The following is an 18,788-nucleotide window of genomic DNA, read 5'->3' on the forward strand; positions in this document are numbered from 1 at the left end:
AACAGGCAAGCAGCTAAAGAAACAAAACAAAACCCCCAAATTCAAGGTTAGTTCATAGAAATTTATTGAAAAACGAAGGAAGAAATAACGTAGGAAATACTGGAGAAAAATGGAGTTATGTTTTTTGTTTTTTCCTGTTAGGTTTTTTTGAGATAAGGTTTCTCTGTGTGGTGATGGCCGTCCTAGAACTAGCTCTGTAGCCCAGGCTGACCTCAGACTCACAGAGATCTGCCTGCCTTTGCCTCCTAAGTGCTGGGATTAAAGATGTACACCAGGACTGCCAGGTGGAGTTACATTTTTATAACAGGTATTGTTTTGAATTGTATGACTATACAGTTGACAGTTGAAAAATGAAATTTAAAACAACATATTTTAAAATTAATGTTAGTCTTTTTTCTTTGTACTGTACAGGAATAAACCACCTTACACTCTGTTGTCCTGCCTAGATATTTTTCTTTTTCAGATAAGTTTTCTATCTATATCTACTTTTCTTGTTATTTGATAAGGATATACAGTGTAATAAAGATTAAACTTGACTACATAAATACAGTCCAGATTATTACCCTCTGAATAATAAACTTAATTCACCCTAAAAATCCAAGGTAGATGGCAAAAATATATTAAATTGAAAGGCCATTAATCATATGCAGAAACTTTCTGAAAAGTCTCTGCTACCAATTACACACAGATGCAATGAAAACTAATGCCGGAAAGGCTGTTGAATATAATTTCATCAGTTTTCTGATTCTTGATTTTATAATGTGGCCAGTCCTGCCATGAGGGCTATTTTGTGCATTTATTTTTGTAAAGTATGTAAATATACGTGGTCATGTTACTTTAGAATACAAAATAAATAGAGTACTAAGTAGTTAATTGGGGCCAGTGCTAATTTACTTTACATCAACATGTTCTGCTGGCTGAAACACTGGCAGACTGAGTTGATCAGAAAAGTTGTGGTGAATTCTGGAAAGAGCAGGACATACAGTTTCTAAGACATTATTATGAAGGTAAATAACATTTGTAAAGTACTAGCCATTAAAACACATTAACACCAGATAAAATTTGAAGGCGAAATTCTCTTTATTTTTGCTTTTATTTGTGACTCACACAGGATATCTAAAAACACTCATTTTAAAGGGAGGAATAAAAAACACTCTAGATATCTAAAATAGCGATAAGGGATCATTTTACAATAATTTAAAATGATATAGAATATGTATTTATGCACACACAAATATATACCAACTAGTGTTATATCAATTGTAATGGCAGTGCTCCCCCACCCCAAAATAGAAAGACTCACAAAAATCCTAGAGCCAGGCACTGTCATTCAAGAAAGACCATGAGATCCCAAAACAATATGGACCACTGCTGTGACCTGGTTGAACTTACAATGATTATCTATTAGTGCTTCAAAATGTTCCTATTGGGCCATCAACCATTCACTAGATAAAACAAAACAAACAACAAAAGTATGATTAGAGCTACAGCAAGGAATGAAAGGACGAGTAATCACTTTCTAAAAACAGATCATTGAGCTGGGGAAATGGGTCAGCAGCTAAGAGCACTGACTGCTTTTCCAGAGGTACTGAGTTCAATTCCCAGGAACCACATGGTGGTTCACAACCATCGGTAATGGGATCCAATGCCCTCTTCTGGTGTCTGAAGACAGCAACAGTGTACTCACATATATAAAATAAATCTTTAAAAAAAATCATATAAAATCCTGTTTTCGTGCATTTATAGTGGTTATTTTATAAAGAAGATATAAAGATTAAGTTATCACAAAATTATGTATTATAAGTGTAATGCATATAAATATTCTACAACATACATTCATATATGTATGTTTTGAGACAGAGTCTAACTATGTAGCTCTAGCTGTCCTGAACTATGTGCTTGCCTCTGCCCCGAGTACTAGGATTAAAGACATGTGCTATGCTTGGCTATTTTAAAAAATACTACTTTAGGATTTTCTCCACCATTTCTATAATCTAAGTTTAAAAATCCATATTCTGTTTGAAGGATGGCCATTAAAAATAATCTTAGTAATTCCGAAACAATGGTATGAAATATATACTGAATTAAAAACTATATACAACTTGTCTTAAAAATAGTTTAAGCCACCCCCTCTCCGTGTGTGTGTGTGTGTGTGTGTGTGTGTGTGTGTATGAGACTGTGCTTAGTCTCAGTCACTTTTCTGAAGTGATATTACATGACAATAGTTACAGATCTTAAAAATTTGTGAAATTCTAAAGAAAGACCAAATGGACCAGTGTTCTTGATTAGGTCAGAATCCATATGAGAAGGCAGATTAGCATTAAGTAAACCTTAAAAACACTACATTAAATCCTCCAAGACTATGTAAATTTGTGTCTTTACTCTAGCCTCTTATATTAACTACTGCTGTCACTCTCATGATGTAACCAAGATAATTACTAACAAAATGTGTCTACTATCATATTTCTAATTTTTAAGAATTAATTGTGAAACAAAGGAGTCAACAAAATCATAATATATAGCAAATAATTTTATAACTTACCAACAGTTTCAGCATGTGAAAAAAGCACTGAGTTTGGAGTCTATAAGCCTAGGATTTAGGATTTGAATATACTACTGATCAACTGTATAGCCTCAGAGAGAAAAGCTCTTATAGAAAGGTGACATACTAAACTAGATAAATAATATCCTTTGACTCTCAAGAAGTTGCTACATTAACAAAGGGCTTAAGAATCTATCTCAAGTTAAAACAAAAGCAGATCCTTTGATGTAACCATATGGTGCCCATAAATCCATTTATGCTCCTAAAGCTTCCTTAAAAGCTATTAAGTTTCTACTGGTTAATTATAAAATTGAAAGAGGTGAGAAAAACACAGACCCTTGCTAATTCCGCTAATGAATCAAATGCAAAGAACATAAAAGACAATAGTTTGATTTATGCAAAACCACATTTTATTAAGGCAAATTTTCTACTTTTTCAAAGTTTAAAGAAAGGACAGGAAATAGTTAAATTTCCAAATTCACATTTAGTTACATGTTCAAATAAAATTGCCAAACAGTATAAACCTTCATCGTGCAGTCCTGCATCTACAGGGGATTAACCACATAATTTCACCAAGTCGTGCTGTTTTCAATTTTTTTCAGCTATACTGTCATAGGAATTTAATTCAAAATTTGAGGCCCATGTTTCATTTGCCTATCAGTATTTATTAGGAATGTGCCTAGGTGCTGGAGATATGATAATGATCAGATTCCGGACTTAAATAATATCTTAGTAGGGTGAGGCGAAATTAATCAGATGACAGCAGTGTCAGAAGAAATCAAAGCACCGGAGTATATAGAAAAGCATCCACTAAAGCTTCCCAGAGGAAGTGACATCTAGGGAAGAATTTCCCTCTTGTGCTTGTAATTAGATACTCAAGAGGATGGTTCCGCCCCACATTTTAGGCTCTACTAACGGTGTCACACTTTTCACTAGTCCACGAGAAAGAACTCAATAGACTGATTACCTTTTGAAGTGAATGGTGGCTCTGAACAAATGAATTTACTACTGGAAACCTGAGGTTGTATACTAAGGTTGGGGTGGGCGACCCAAGAATGAGGTTAACAGTGAATGACAGCCCCTACCTTCCCCTCACCCCCACCCCCACATCACAGGTAAGACTGAAACATGGCAGCGAGGTTACTAGCTTAGGTCTGCATTACTGATGTGAAGTTGTGTAAAGACGAAGTGGATGATTAACATAGGATTGAGAACCGAATGGATAAGGGCCCAAAATAACTTGTAAGTGGATATTTATTTAAAGCGATGTCCACCCTAGGGTGGAGCTGGTAGGTGAGAAAGGATTACTTACAAAATTCCAAAGACACAAGTTAAGTGGTACCTGTTGCATAAAATCTACTTTTACAACTTCAACCATAATGCAGAGCGGTGTGAGTGGAAATCAGAAAAGGTCGCCCAGATGGGCTTGAAGGACGAGTGGATTTCCTGGGGATGGGACGTGGGGACCCTGTAGGGCGGCGGTAGATGAGCTCGCCCTCCCGCCACTGTTCTAGAAGCCGGTAGAAGTACCGGGTGGCCGCCCTCAAGCGGGACTTACCCAGACACCCCCTCTTCGAGGCTGTGGAAGGAACACTTCTGTCATATACCAGTCTGGCCTGGAGTCTAATAACTATCGCCGCCCCTAAGTTCCCCAATTCCCTCAAACCAAAGTTAAAATAAACAAACAAAACTAAAGGGCCGGGAAGCCTCTCACTGCGCTCCCAAGCACCAAGCTCCCGGCAGCAATTTCGAATTCAGCGCCATGGCCACTAGTCCCGCCCCTTCCGGGAAACCGCTCGCTTTCCTTCCAGCCCCGCCTCGCCCTGCGGCCTCTCCGTTTCACTTTCCTCTCTTGAGGTCGGCTCTGCAGACGCATGCGTAGAGCTGTTGCCAAGGCGCCCGGAGATCTTCCCACCCGCCTCCCCCGTCGTCAGGATCCGCCGCAGAGGGTCGCGTGCCTCCCTGCTTCCCCACGCTCCCGCCCGCTGGGCGCACTTCCGGTTCCCTCTGGCTGACTAGAGCGGCGCGAAAGCCCGGGAGCGCGCAGGCGCGGGTGGAGTCCGGGGGCTGGGAGGGGCGGGGCGCAGGCGCGGACCGTCCGGCGGCGGGCGCCTGTCTGCGGGGCTCCCGCCTGCATTCAGGCGGGTGTGCCCTGCTTGGCGGGCGTGCGGTGGCCGAGGTCCGACGCCCTCAGGGTGGCCTTCTTGTCGTGACAGCCGTGCCGACTAGCTTCCCCGGGGTGACCGCGACTTCTTGGAGGTAGAGTGAGGGCGCGCGTGCTTCCTCTCTCCATGCCCGGAGCCCCGTGCCTCGGCGAGCAGCCTTCGGCCCTTCTGGAAGCCGAGGGCTGCGGGTGCTCAGGGTCGGGCCTGGCCGCGGGGACCTTCGTGCCCTCGTTGGAGACGCGGATCTCCGCCGCGGGAAACTTGCCCGTGGGCGCCGGCCCGCCCTCGCGCGTCCCCAGGCGGCCCGGGCGTTGGCGGGCAGCCGCAGAGGTCGGGCCGGGGCTGAGGCCGGCGTCGGAGCTGGGTATTCCACGCGCAGGCACCGTGTATGGGGGCCCTGGAAATGCCGCTGAAATCTGAATTTGCCGTTAAATCCAGTTTCCCCGAAACGCCACTCGGATGAACCAGGCTAGAGTAAATCGTGTTTGAATGGTTTGGGTGGCATTTCTTGCCCTTCATTACGGTGGAATTGGAGAAGTCGCGATTGGCAGCTCTAGAAAACAGGACCCGAGGATTGAGAAAGGAGCTTAGGAGACTAGGGCTTGAGTAAGGCTACTGATACCTAGAAAGAGCAGCTATTGGACATTTAAAGCCCGAAAACAAGTTATGTGAGCCCTTAATGCAGTTGGTAGTTAATGATTAGAAAGAAGACTAAGTAAGTTTGCATTTTAAAGGCAAGCTGTTCTGAAATTTCTGTTCAAAGTTAGAAAAGTTCATATTCCCTGACTCTTAGGAAGGCTGATGGAGTCTTTTAAAATGTATAATAGTGTATGCAGTGGCCAGCAGCTAGTTTTAAGGGAGTTGTGGGTGATGGGGGGAAACCTCCAGTTAGTAATGTGAAACTAGATCTTTTTTTAATGTTTAAAATCTGTGTAAATTCTTAACCTGGGAACTGGGGAATGCAGTGCTCTTGGTAGAGTGCTTGCCTAGCAAGCAAAGAACCCTGAGGTCAGTCCCCAGAACCACATAAAACCTAGTGTGGTGGAGCAGGCCTGTAATCCTAGCACTCAGGAGGTGGAGGCTGGAACATCAAAAGGTCCTCTGCTACTTAGCAAGTTCGAAGGTAGCTTGGGTTACATGAGGCCCTGTCTCAAAGAAAAATTGTTTTTTTCTGCCCCTGGGATGGTGGCTCAGGCCTGTAATCTCAGCTCTCAGTGGGTGGCTGAAGTGAGATAGTGTGAGGAGAGTTTGGGTTACTGCAGAATTCCAGACTAGCTCAGGCTGCAGAGTAAAACTGTCCAAAAAAACAAAAAGTGTTGTCTGAATGGGTGTAGAAAGTTTAGAGACAAAGCTTACCCCTTGTGATTGCTTAAAAACATGCTTTTGTTCCACACAGAGGTAGATAGTGTGTCTTTATTGCAGAGTAATGCCACTTCTTTGCCTCTTGGTTCTAAGTCACAGGACTCCTGAGAGACTAATTCAGTATAAAGTGTTCAGTATTGAGCTCAACAAGCTAGTATAAACATCGTGTTGAGTGCTGGTGTCAAACAAGTTTTCCCCCCAGAGCCTAGTTTTTCTAAGTGCCAAGAGTAGGATTTTAAAAGTAAGACTTGCCTGAATCTTGACTATTTTGTTAAGTAAATTGATCAAGATGTAGTAGGCAATCTAGTAGTATTAATCAGTGGTGGATTGCTACTTTAGCATGTAGGAACCTTGATTCAAATCTTCAGTGACCCCTAAAAGGTAGTTGACTTACGTTCAAGAAATAATAGATTAGAAATTTACTGTAATAGTACATGCATGAAGTACTTCAGATTTTTACTGTTTTATGAGTGGGTGGTTTGCCTGCAGATATGTCCGCACCATGTGCATGCCTGATGCCCATGGAGCTGTTAGATAATCTGGGACTGGGGTTAAAGACTGTTATAAGCTTCCATGTGGCTGTTGAGATCCAAACGAGTTATTGGGAATAGTCAGTGCTTGTTACTTCTGAGCCATCTTTCCAGCCAGTTTGACATCCTTAAGTGCCACAGTTGTTTTATATACACACAGTAGTTAGTCCAGGTAACTGAGGGTCCAATGTGGTCAGTTATACTATATTTGTGTGTGTGTCTTTAAATTTACAAGTTAAAGGTTATGTCTTTTTTCCACCCTGAATTCTTTTCTTGGTCACCACATTCAAACTACTTTCTGTAATTTTCTTTCCTCCACTTATAGATTGATTCCTAATGCAGTGTATATTTTACTGTCTCAGGGTCTATCCTTGGAACACTTAATTCAAACTCAACTGTTGGCAAACTGAGTATTTATTATTCTTTTGTCTTGACAGATATACTATGTTTATAATGGTAGGTAGCATTAGGTTTTCGAGAAAATGAAGTTTTGAAGCAAGCCCAAAGGAACATTTAAAGGAACCCTTTATGGTAGAAGTCTTTTTCTAGTTTTTGGAGAGGTACTCAAGAAGATAATAGATTGTCAGTCACCGAATGTGAATAAATTATCGGTTAAACTCAGTTGTTTACGCCAGGAGGAACCTGGACATGAGTGGTTTGACTTTTGTGTGAGAAACTTGGATTTGAATCTGTTCTGCCAGCATGTGTCTACATCTAGTTACTAAGTTGGCACCATGTAAGTTGAAGTCTTACGTTTGAGCCTGAGTTGCCCATGTTGTAAAATAAGGGCATGATTTATATCTTAAGGAGAGTTTAGTCCAGAGGTAAGAATCATAGTTACTCAACAATGTGAATTGGATTCACTTGGAATTTTACCTATCCGTTGAGGATTTTTAAGAAACTTTCTACATTGGCATCATTCTTAATGTATCACGTCAGTAGCAGAAATTACATTTACTTAAAAATAGTTCTAATAGTTATAGAATTAAATAAGTCTAATTCTGTTATTCTGGACACTACAGTTAAGCTCTACTTTGACATTAATAGGAAGTATGAATTGTAATAAAAGTGCAAGAGCCAACATTTTATAATCCCGCTAAAACTTGTAGGAGGATCTCATTAAGATTTCATGTGTATCTAAATGCTGCATTGAGCCCACAGTTACTGATTTCTCTTTTTAACTTTCTTTTTTTGGGGGGCATGTTCTTCACTGTTTCTGCTTTGAAGTTTTGTTTGGCATAAGAGAAAAAAATGATACAATTCTTTTATTTAGTCTTTGTTTGTTACAATCCCAACATTTAAAATCCAAAACAGCCTGAGTTATATAGCTAGGCCTGTGTTAAACACACAAACCAAAACAACAATTAAAAAAAAAACAAACTTGTAGATAAGTAAATAAACTGCTCTGTCAGAATGTTCAAGATCTCAGAGAAACCTTTCCCTTTTTGTATCTGTTGTGTCTTTTATCTTGTTAGTAATAATGGTTTTACATTTTTTTAAACCTATATCTCATTCTCAGGACATTTGTACATGTTTCTTGAAAGTGTCATCTTAAAATCACAAAGTGATTCCTATTTAAAAGGTAGGAGGATCCTTCAATGTCTCCCAGATGCAAGTTATCTTGGAAACCCAGAAGACTGCAAATCCCAGGCTATCACCAGCAAATAAAAAACAGCCTGGTTATGAAGCGTTTGAGTATAGTATCTTTTGTGTAGCGTAGACTGTCATGTTCATTGTAAACTCATCACACTTGGTCTCATAGTGTACCTCCCTCACCCCAGTTTTACTTACAAACTGCTTTCTTAGGATGAATCACTAAAGTCATTCAGGCTTTTTCCTGATTTCTTTCTGTCAGATCATCATCTGTTAGTCATTAATAAAAATAATGCCTGAAAGGCATTTAATGTTAGGTAACCGAAGAGGAATTGTTTCTCTGGTTGGTAATTTAAAGAGGAATAGAGAGTGAATGACACAGAACCTGTTGCAGGAAATAGTGACCTGGTGGTATTTGGGGATTTAAATTGGCCACAAGTTGAAGCTAACATACTTTGATTCTTGCTACTCATAATTTTTTTGGGGGGAAAAGATGTAAAAGATGTTTGATTTTAAGATTTGGCTTCTATAAGATTCAAGTTTAATATTTAACTTGCAAAGAAATGTTAATAAATAATTATGATTAATGGTAATATAGAAAACTACTAGTTTAGGTTACATGTCCCTCATATGCTAATTTTTTCTTTCTCTCTTTTTTTTCCCCTCTTTTTTTTTCCTTTTTAGACAGTGTTTTTCCTTATAGACTTGGCTGTCCTGGAACTCACTGAGTATACCAGACTGGCCTCAAATTCAGGGATCCACCTGTTTCTGCTTCTCAAGCACTGGGAATAAAGGAGTGATCCACTGTGCCCAGCTGCTAATGTATCTTTTATAAAGATACTTGATTTCAGAATGGTACAGAGTCCAAGTCTTTTAAGAAGTGTGATTTACTGGTTCACAAATTGTATAAAACTGTTTCTGAATCACCTGAAATCTTACTGAGACTATTGTTTGCATGCTTTAACATGGAGCCTGAGATCTGGGATGTGCCCGGTATGAATACTGTTTTCTGGTCTTTGGACTACATTCTGAACATCAAGTCTACAGAATAATTTATGGTCCTCATGTCTCCACTGCTCTGACTTGTAACAAGGGCATTGCTTGTTACCTGCCAGAGTTTGCAGAGCCTGGTGCAGGGATTTATGAAACACTGCTGAACCCACACTGGAATCTGCCCACATCTGCCTGGCATGGAATGTGCAGTTGTATTTCTTTGTTTCAAAAGTTTTCTGTTTTAATTTCTGTTATAGAAAGTATTCATAGATGTAAGCCAAAACTCTTCAAAGCCTTTTGTATTATTTAAGTACTTGGTTTATGACAGTTGAGATGAATTATCTAGGGAAAAGGGAAACTACCAGTTGAAGTATTGCTGCTTCAAAACGTGTGCCTTTGAGAAATTGTTCAAAAAACAAAAAACATTGTATTTTTGTTATAAAGGTTGGATGGTTGTAATAATTTAAGGAAAGAATGTGTCCTCTTTGTTAATAGGAAACTAGAAGACAGCCTTTTACCAATAAAATATTTTTTAATGGGTTTGGGAAAAAATGTTCATTTAGGCTCTTACCAATTTAGTTATAGCCATGAATAGCTATAAATTTGTTTCTATTAAGACACTATAAAATTACTTTATCTGTCTGGAAATTACTGGTCTAGCTCAGGTCTTGTGTGTCTTAACAACACCAGTAGGATTGTGTTTCTCTTGGGAGGTTCAAAAAATGTGTCTCCCTATTTTTTAGTACTTTGACTCCCACTCCTTAACTCTATGTAAGGTGGAATACTTTATTTTTAAAAGTGGAATGAATAGACAAAATACTTAAAATTAAATTAATTTTGTGTGATTTCTTTTGTTTACTGTTTATTGAATAGTCTTTATAATTGATCCTTGACTTTTGTTATCGTTACTATAAACATTTGTTCAGATCTGATGGCCAAAAGAAAGGAAGAAAACTTCTGCTCTCCTGAAAATGCTAAAAGACCAAGACAAGAAGAACTGGAAGATTTTGATAAAGATGGAGATGAGGATGAATGTACAATTTCTTTCACAAATGGAACCTCCACTTTGGTAAGTATAGAATTACAAAATAATGTTTTTCAACTGATTTGTTTCTCATGATCATTTTATATGTGACATTTTAAAATAATTTGTAGTCAGGAGGAAGCAGTAAGAATTTCAGAGAGCTGGGTAACAATAGCATCTGATTTTGAAGTTTGTGTTAATAATTATAAAAATTAAAGAAAATAATGGGAGAAATAACTGTCTTCAAATAAAATTGGCAGACCTGTGGTAAGACCAGCAAAGGTAAACGACATAACTTGCCAATGTCATGAGTGGAACAGAGGGCATGGTTACTGTTGTGCGCCTCTGAGCTGTAAAGGAGAAAGAACATGTAATTGTCCTTCACACTTAGATTTGAGGTAGCACTGTATACTCAACAACGTAATAAAGTATGAAATAGTGATATTACTAGGTGGTAGAAATGAAGGGAAATGAATCATTAACATATTGCTGATAGGAATGTAAATTGTTACCACTATGGAGAAGTTTGTTTCTGAGAAAACAATATTAAATTGTACTAGATTTATCTTAGTACAAAATGTAGTATATTTCTAATAGCTTTATTCATAACACTTAAATTAAAAATAAATCCACATGTGATTTGGTGACTATTCTTTGGCAATCTGTTTCATGGAATGTTGCTTAGCAGTGACAAAAATTCAGAGCCTGATAGAGGCAACATCGGACAATTAAGCTAAATTCTAAAGATTATGCTTGCATAAGCTTATTTATTTGGCATTCTTGTAAGAACATTCACAGAAGTAAAGAACAGATAAATGGGCAAGCGGTTGCCCACGAGAAATCTTGTGCAGGAAAACACAGCGTATCTAGACTGTCAGTGACACCGTCTTGCTTGAGATACTACGCTTCCTTGTATTTTACCATTGGCAGAAGCTAAGTGAAGAGCACATAGGGTCTAACTTCTTAATAATTGCATGTGACTGCAATTACCTTAAAGTAAAAATATGTTTTAAGACATTCATGAATTATACCTGATACTCTAATCATACAGTGATGTAAATAGTTCTCCTTTTTAATGAGGCATATGGCTAGAATTGAGATAAGGTTTGTAAAGAGCCAATAAAAATTGATGATTACATTAGAGTGCTCTCTAAAATTACATAGGATTGGCAAAATCTGCTTGTTTTATTCTAGTACTTAGTATCTATGAAGTACAGTTGAGTATTACTAGTCAACCATTGATTAAATCATTTATAAACTTAATTCTGATATTTTATAGGGCTTTTTTTTTTCTTTCTGCTTTACAAATTTGGGAATCCTACCTTTTTCTTTGTTTTGTTTTGTTTGAAACAAACACAGAGTTTCTCTGTGTATCCTTTGTTTGTTCTCGGACAGGCTGTTCTCAAACTTGCAGCTCTGCCTGTCTCTGCCTCCCAAGTTCTGGGATTAAAGGCATTCACCACCACCTCCTGGTTTGGGCATCCCACATTCTTTTAATACTACTCTTAAGTCATTCAGCTCTTGGAGGTGGTTGAAACAGAATGCTAGATAGAAAAGAATATGTACAATGTTGTTCACATTCTCTGTTATGAGAATGGACTGCCATTTTAGAAAATGAATTCCATGTTCAGATTATGGCCAGATAGTAGTCCCCTTTCAGAAATACAGCAGTTTTGTACTTTAGAGTTATGTTCTACTAGTACTTCTCAGGGAAGTGGAGGTGTTCTCTGCCTCCCATGGTGTTGAGCAACAACTGAATATATTTCTTGGTTGCTACACAACTGGAAGATAGATGCATGCTACTAGCATCTCTTGTGTAGAAAAGAGATTTAGGATTCTGCTTAATGTTCTACAATGCACAGGACAGACTCTGTAGCAAAAACTACTTGACCAGTTTTAGTGTTAGTTTTGCCAATGTTAAGAAAAAGCTTTGTGATATTTTGTTATATCTTCTAAAGACTAGAATTAGTGGTATCCTAAAGAAAATTTTTACTTTATATAATGTTGGTCATTAAAGTTACTATTGTACACTTGATATAACTTATCATTAATAAATACTGCTGGTCTGTTAGGTGCTTGTGTATTAGTAATGAGTGTTTTAGAGTGATTGATTTTTTGTTTTTAATTTCTTTATTGTTAATAGACTGCAGCAGAAGTTGGAATCATTGAGAGCATTCAGCTAAGAAATTTCATGTGCCATTCAATGCTTGGACCTTTTAAGTTTGGTTCTAATGTCAACTTTGTTGTTGGCAATAATGGAAGTAAGTGCCTTTGCCCTCTTGATGCACTACTCTGTGACGGCAGTGCATGAGCTTTTTCAAACAGTTGACTATTAGTGCCATAGAGATTTAGCATTATACTTTTTGGCTTCCCAGAGTTTATTTAGTTTGTACTTAAAGAAAATATTGAATTAACCTTAAGTGTGATATTTAAGTAGTAAGTTTAAGCCTTTCCTGCATTTTGTTGTCTTTTAGATATTTTTTATGTGTATGACTGTTTGTCTGCTATGCATGTATATGAACCTCATATATGGATGCACTGCCCTCTCAGGTCAAATCCCTTGGAACTGAAGTTAGGTGGTTGTGAGCCACCATGTGGGTGTTGGGAACTGAACCTGGGTCCTGCCTGAGCAACAAGTCACTAATCACGCTCTTTTTGTCTTGCTTCCATTATTCCTTCCTTCCTTCTTTCCTCCCCCTCCTTCCATTTTCTTAAGATATAATCTAAGTCATATACTTGAGGATCCCTCCGTCTCCTCAATAGAAGTGCACCACAGCAACCTGGTGTAAACAGTAGATGGGATGCAAATGAAGTGCCTTATAAATCCAGACTTCGAAGTAACAATTTCACTGTTGTAATCAGTGAGGTTTTTATGAGGAGAGGATTATTTGTGCTGGTACTTGAATGAAACTTAAAGATTCTCTAAGACTTATTTGTCAAGAAGTTAAGATGCTCTAGGCACAGATAGCTCATTCTAAGATGTTCAGAGGATAGAAGATATAAATGGAGAAGGAGGCTTAACTTTATGTGGTTTTATCATATGGTACATGGTGGGGAAGGGCAGGATATGATGTAAGATTATATTCTCTGCAGTACTGTTGTGGATCTTAAAGTCTTGATAGAGATTTTAGAGTTTTATTCAGATGTCAGAGGGTAGACAGTTAAAATTTTTTGAGTGTTGAATGGGTTGAAATAGACAAGATTGTTGTGACAGACCAGCTACATTGTGGCAGTTGATGGTAGACAAGCTAGGTGTAGGCTGACTGAGATATGACCACTTAGTAATAGTACTTGGCAACAAAATTAGGTATGTGTAGCTACACAGTTCTTTTGGTATTATGTAAATACCTTTGCCATTTGGTAAAAAAGGAAGAGAGTTGGGCAGGAGAGAGTGAATAGAGAAAAGGATATATATTACAAGGAGGTTGCAAAGTATAAGAGTAAAGAAAGAATCATGGGTTCTTTATAAAAGTTTCAATGATTTCTTTTATAAAACTTAATAAAGGAGAATTAATTAAATCATTACACCTGGTAGTAAGGAAAAGATAGTAAGAATTTGAAAGGCATTCCAAGTACAAAAATCAAGGTAATCATTAATTTATATTGGCTAATTTGGTAGTATGTTGTACAAGATAACAAATAGTTATGAAATTCAGAAAATAATTACTATATCTGTGAATTAAGAGATTTTTCAGAGTGGAGTTATGGTACTTTATATTTTTTAGAAGAAAAAGAATTGTGCATCAAAACAGTTAAATGTAAAAGAGCTAGAAAATGAATATTCAAATTAAAGGTCAAAATATTCAATTAAAACTTTAAAATATTAAGTTAAAACTGTTAAAATATTGAAAATAGGTGATTCTTAAAATAGTTTTTCTCTATTTAATGTGTTTAATGAGTATGTGTACTGATTCCGAGGATACATCATACAGTGAAAGAGACCACATTCCTTCCCACACATTCCTTCCCACGTGGATTTTTGTTTTATACCTGAGAGCTATTTTTAAGTTACCTTGCCTAAAATTTATCATAAAAGAACTAGCTACAATTAAATTAATGTAGTAGCAAATTATGTAAATTAATTACATATATAAATGTAATTAGTAGTTTTATTTAGTTTGATGTGCCAGGATCATAGGTTGAGTTTCAGGTTGGGCAGGTACTGACTACTTTCCTCCTCTCATTTGTGTGTAAAAATCTGGTATCTGAAAAGGATGAGTTTTTTCCTGCTGGTGGTAGTGAGATAGTTCTTGATGTTCTTGATGCATAGCTTTTCTTAGTTGGCCACTTTACCACTGGAAGGCAATTATAATTGAATTTGTAACATTAAACTTGAGGTTGAACAAAATTCTGGGATCTTTTTGAATGAAGTTAAAAAGTTAGCATTTTTTGTCTCTGAAGTTTTCAATTGTGTTTTTTTTAGGTGGGAAGAGTGCTGTTCTCACTGCACTCATAGTTGGCCTTGGCGGAAAAGCAGTTGCTACTAACAGAGGATCCTCTTTAAAAGGCTTTGTGAAAGCTGGACAGAAGTAAGGGATTCCTGTTTGAGTTTTTTGTTTTGTTTTTTAATTCTTTCCTCAGATTCCTTCCCTACAGAAGTTTCCCCTCCCTCTCTCTACCCAGTCCCTCTTCCTCATATTCCCTCTTTCCCAGATCTGCTCTCCTCCTTCATTTCCCTTCAGAAAAGGGCAGGGCTCTCTGGGATATCAACCAAACATGGTATGTCAAGTTGCAGAGAGACTAGGCATATCCCTTATATTAAGGGTGGATGCTTTTATTCTCTAGTCAGAAACATGCTTTAGGACCCCGGAGAGCGGGCATGTCCACAGGAGGGTTTGTATAGTAGTCCTTTGTCCTGTCCTTGTTGCCAGCCTGGTCTTCTGCTTCCTCTTTCTTCCAAGCAGATAGATTGATTACTTGATGCCATGCATCGCCCACTTAAACTTGTCACTTTTGTGGAAGAAATAGCAGTGAAAATAATTTAATGGTTGGGGATTACACAACATGAAGAACTGTATTAAAGAGTCACAGCACTAGGAAGGTTGAGAACCACTGCTTTATTGTAAAAGATTGTTGTGCTATCTGGGAAGTGGGTAGCCAAGTTTACAAAGTGAAAGACTTGGGGCCATTAATTTAAAAGTATGAAATGTAATTTCAGACTTAATTTTCTTTTTGTCTGGCTATTTTTGTGTGTGTATGTTTATGATCGTCCTTTTTAGGGTTTCCTCTCTCACCTCCCCAGTCCCTTTTCTTGGTTGGTTCTGTCTCGCTCCGTCTCATCTACATTCTCTGTCTTATGATAGCAGAATATGTGACTTTCATCTGTGGAATTTGTTTTTCCTCTCTTATTCTTTGTGTTTGTCTTGGCCACTGTGAGTTTGTGTGCAGACATTTACTAATGTTTTAGTTGGGGGTGTGTGTAGAAAGGGAGTTTTGTCTCTGACTCAGTGACTGGGGTGTGTGGGTCTTTCAGTCAGTTGGGTTCACTTCCCTAAAGCTTCTGTTGTGTGCTCCTGCATTTTCTTTACACCTCATCTCATCAGTGTTCTGTACCTTACGGGTTTCTCTTGTGAGACCTCAAAGCTACAATTGAACCATCATTTTTTGACTTGGTCATGTTGAAATTTGAATAAGAAAGTTTTATTTTGAAGTTATTTTAGATTTGCAGAAGTGTTGCAGAGATAATACAGTGCTGCTTCTATATTTGTTGCCCAGCTTCCCTGATGTTGATTAGAGGTCACTAAGATGTTCCTAAGGAAGCTATGCAATTCACATTAATGCATATCCTTTATGTGTATAGGCTTATTTTCTTGAACTTGAATTTTAAAAGAGATCCTGATTATTCCATGCAGGCTTACATATATTCTACCCAAGTTTTGGAAATGGGGATATAAACTGATGGGTGGCTAAGTCTCTTTCCAGAGGGGGGTGGGGGAATATATAGGAACGCTGATGTACCTCCTATCATATCTGTAGTGTAGAGTGAAGCTCATTTTAAATATTTTTCCTGCATTTCCTGTAAATGTTAAAGGGTGGGGTTAATTGACAAATCCATAAGAAGTTTGTCAAAGATTTTGTGTAATTGCTAATTAAAATAGTTTGATACGAGATGCTTACATGAATTGGGAAATACTGCCTGCTTTTATGTATTAGACAGTTAAATATTTGTTCTTTCACCAACATTTTTCTGGCACTATTATTTTAATGTATGTTGAAGTAGAAAAATAAAATTAATTTTAATGTATAGTTTTTTGTTTGTTTTTCTGAGATAGTTTCTCTTTTGTAGCCCTGGTTATCTTAGGATTTCCTCTGTAGACTGGGCTGGCCTTGAACTCACCGAAGATACACCTGCCTCTGCCTCTCAAGTTCTGGGATTAATGACATGCACGACTACTGCCTGGCTAATGTATATTTTTTTAGACACCCCCCCACACCCCTTAGTTATTCTCTAGCTATGATAAAAACACCATGACTGTACTGGCTGGTTTTGTGACAACTTGACACAAGTTGGACTTACCACAGAGAAAGGAGCCTCAGTTGGGGAAAAGCCTCAATGAGATCCAGTTGTAAAGTATTTTCTCAACTCAAGGGGGGAGGGTCCAGTCCATTGTGGGTGGTACCATCCCTGGGCTGGTAGACTTTGGGTTCTATAAGAAAGCAGGCTGAGCAAGCCAGGGGAAGCAAGCCAATAAGTAACATCCCTCCATGGCCTCTGCATCAGCTCCTGCTTCCTGACCTGCTTGCGTTCCAGTCCTGACTTCCTCTGGTGATGAACAACAATGTGGAAGTGTAAGCTGAAAAAACCCTTTCCTCCCCAACTTGCTTCCTGGTCATGATGTTTGTGCAGGAGTAGAAACCCTAACTAAGACAATGACCAAAACAGTTTATAGAAGAAAATATTTAATTGACGTATGATTCAGCTAGCTAGATTCCATAATGGTGGACCAAAGGCAAGAGCTAAGAGCTTACATCTTTATCTATAGATAGGAGGCAGATCACTGGGAATCATACAAATTATTTAAGACCTTAATGCCTTGCCTCAGTGACACTTCCTCCAACAAGACCATACTGTCTATAATCTTTCCCAAACAGTTTCTCAAGTAGGGGATCAACTATTTAAACATGAGTTGGTGGGGCCATTCTCATTCAGACCATAGGGTCATAGCCATGTCAGCGCATAAGGAACAAGCTAGGAAGCAGCACCCTTCCATGGCTTCAGCATCAGCTCTTGCCTGCAGGTTCCTGCTTGTTTAAGTTCCTGCCCTGATTCCTTCAGAAAAGGCCTTCAGTGTGGAAGTGTTCTTCATAACTTGCTTAGCCTGCTTGTTTGAGAACCCATGACTACCAGCCCAAAGAATGATATCACCCACAATTTCTTCAGCTATCTCCTATCAATCACTAATTAAAAAAATGCCCTACAGCTGGATCTTATGGGGGTTTCATAGTGGAATAACAATAGCAGCCTTTATAGTCTGTTCAAGATCAGCCAAAAGTTATATGGTGATGGATTGGGCGGTAGGGGTGATGGTAGTGGTAGCTCTCTTGTTGGAATGGTCCTTGATTATGTAATTCACAGTTGTCAGGTAGTATAATGTCAGTTATAACTAAAACATCACTTTTTGAGTTTTTGAGACAAGGTTTCTCTATGTAACTCAGGCTGTCCTGGAACTCTTTGTATAGCAGGCTGGCCTCAAATTCAGAGTTACCTTACTCTGCCTCTAGAGTGCTGAGATCAAATTGTCTATCACCATTGCCTGGCTCAAATAACCGAAACTTTTGTACAAACACAATTTTGCTGTTTTGCACACCATAGTCAATTTTTGATGATTGTTCTCAGCTTCATTTTTCTGTCAGAATGTCTCTAACAGAGACACACATAATGATACACTAAGACCCTTGCTAATCTTAAGAAGCATTAGGTGGATTACTTAGGAAATTTGCAGGTCTCTGTAATCTAATGTAATTGCATTGTACCATCTTGTAATTTTGATTAACCTCATTGTTTCAGCTCAGCAGATATCTCAATAACTTTAAGGAACAGAGGAGATGATGCCTTTAGGGCAAATGTGTATGGTGACTCCATAGTTGTGCAGCAACACATTAGTGTGGATGGAAGTCGATCTTACAAACTAAAAAGTGAAAAAGGTTTGTGGGTTTTCTTATTTCTTACAAAACATTAGTAAATAGTTCAGAGAGTTTGTGATGGTTCCTACAGTATTCTCCTAGTCTCTTGGGATCTTGTTTTATAACCTGCTTGGTGGTAAAAATAGTCTCTCACACACATACACAAACACACACACATAAGTATGTGCATATATTATACCTAGTTGTTGCTATAGGACGTGGAGTCAGCACCATGTTTAACAGAATTTGAAATAAGCTTTCATTTTGTTTTCAACTGTAGATTCCTGTGTGTGTGTGTGTGTGTGTGTGTGTGTGTGTGTGTGTGTGTAATTAATATAGCTTAGAGCTAGCAGAAAGTAGAAAAGGGCACAAAGCAGGAGAGGGGGTTGTTTAGTTATTGAGGAAGATAGAAGCGGGGAGCCACAGGTAGAAACGTGGGCCTTTCTCTTCTATTT

At 38.3% G+C, this 18,788-nt stretch overlaps 1 protein-coding gene across 1 annotated transcript in view; it reads left to right on the forward strand.

Moving 5' to 3' along the window:
* The first annotated feature begins 4,632 nt into the window (after positions 1–4,632).
* SMC6 (structural maintenance of chromosomes 6) overlaps positions 4,633–18,788 on the forward strand; it is a 55,359-nt gene continuing 41,203 nt past the window's right edge. The window contains exons 1-5 of the mRNA XM_080925910.1: positions 4,633–4,801; positions 10,112–10,254; positions 12,353–12,470; positions 14,633–14,738; positions 18,218–18,354. Coding sequence (XP_080782036.1) covers positions 10,117–10,254; positions 12,353–12,470; positions 14,633–14,738; positions 18,218–18,354 — 499 coding nt within the window. The 5' untranslated portion in view covers positions 4,633–4,801; positions 10,112–10,116. The remainder of the gene's footprint in view (positions 4,802–10,111; positions 10,255–12,352; positions 12,471–14,632; positions 14,739–18,217; positions 18,355–18,788) is intronic.

Source organism: Micromys minutus (genome assembly GCF_963924665.1).
Source record: "Micromys minutus genome assembly, chromosome: 1".
Lineage (NCBI taxonomy): Eukaryota > Metazoa > Chordata > Mammalia > Rodentia > Muridae > Micromys > Micromys minutus.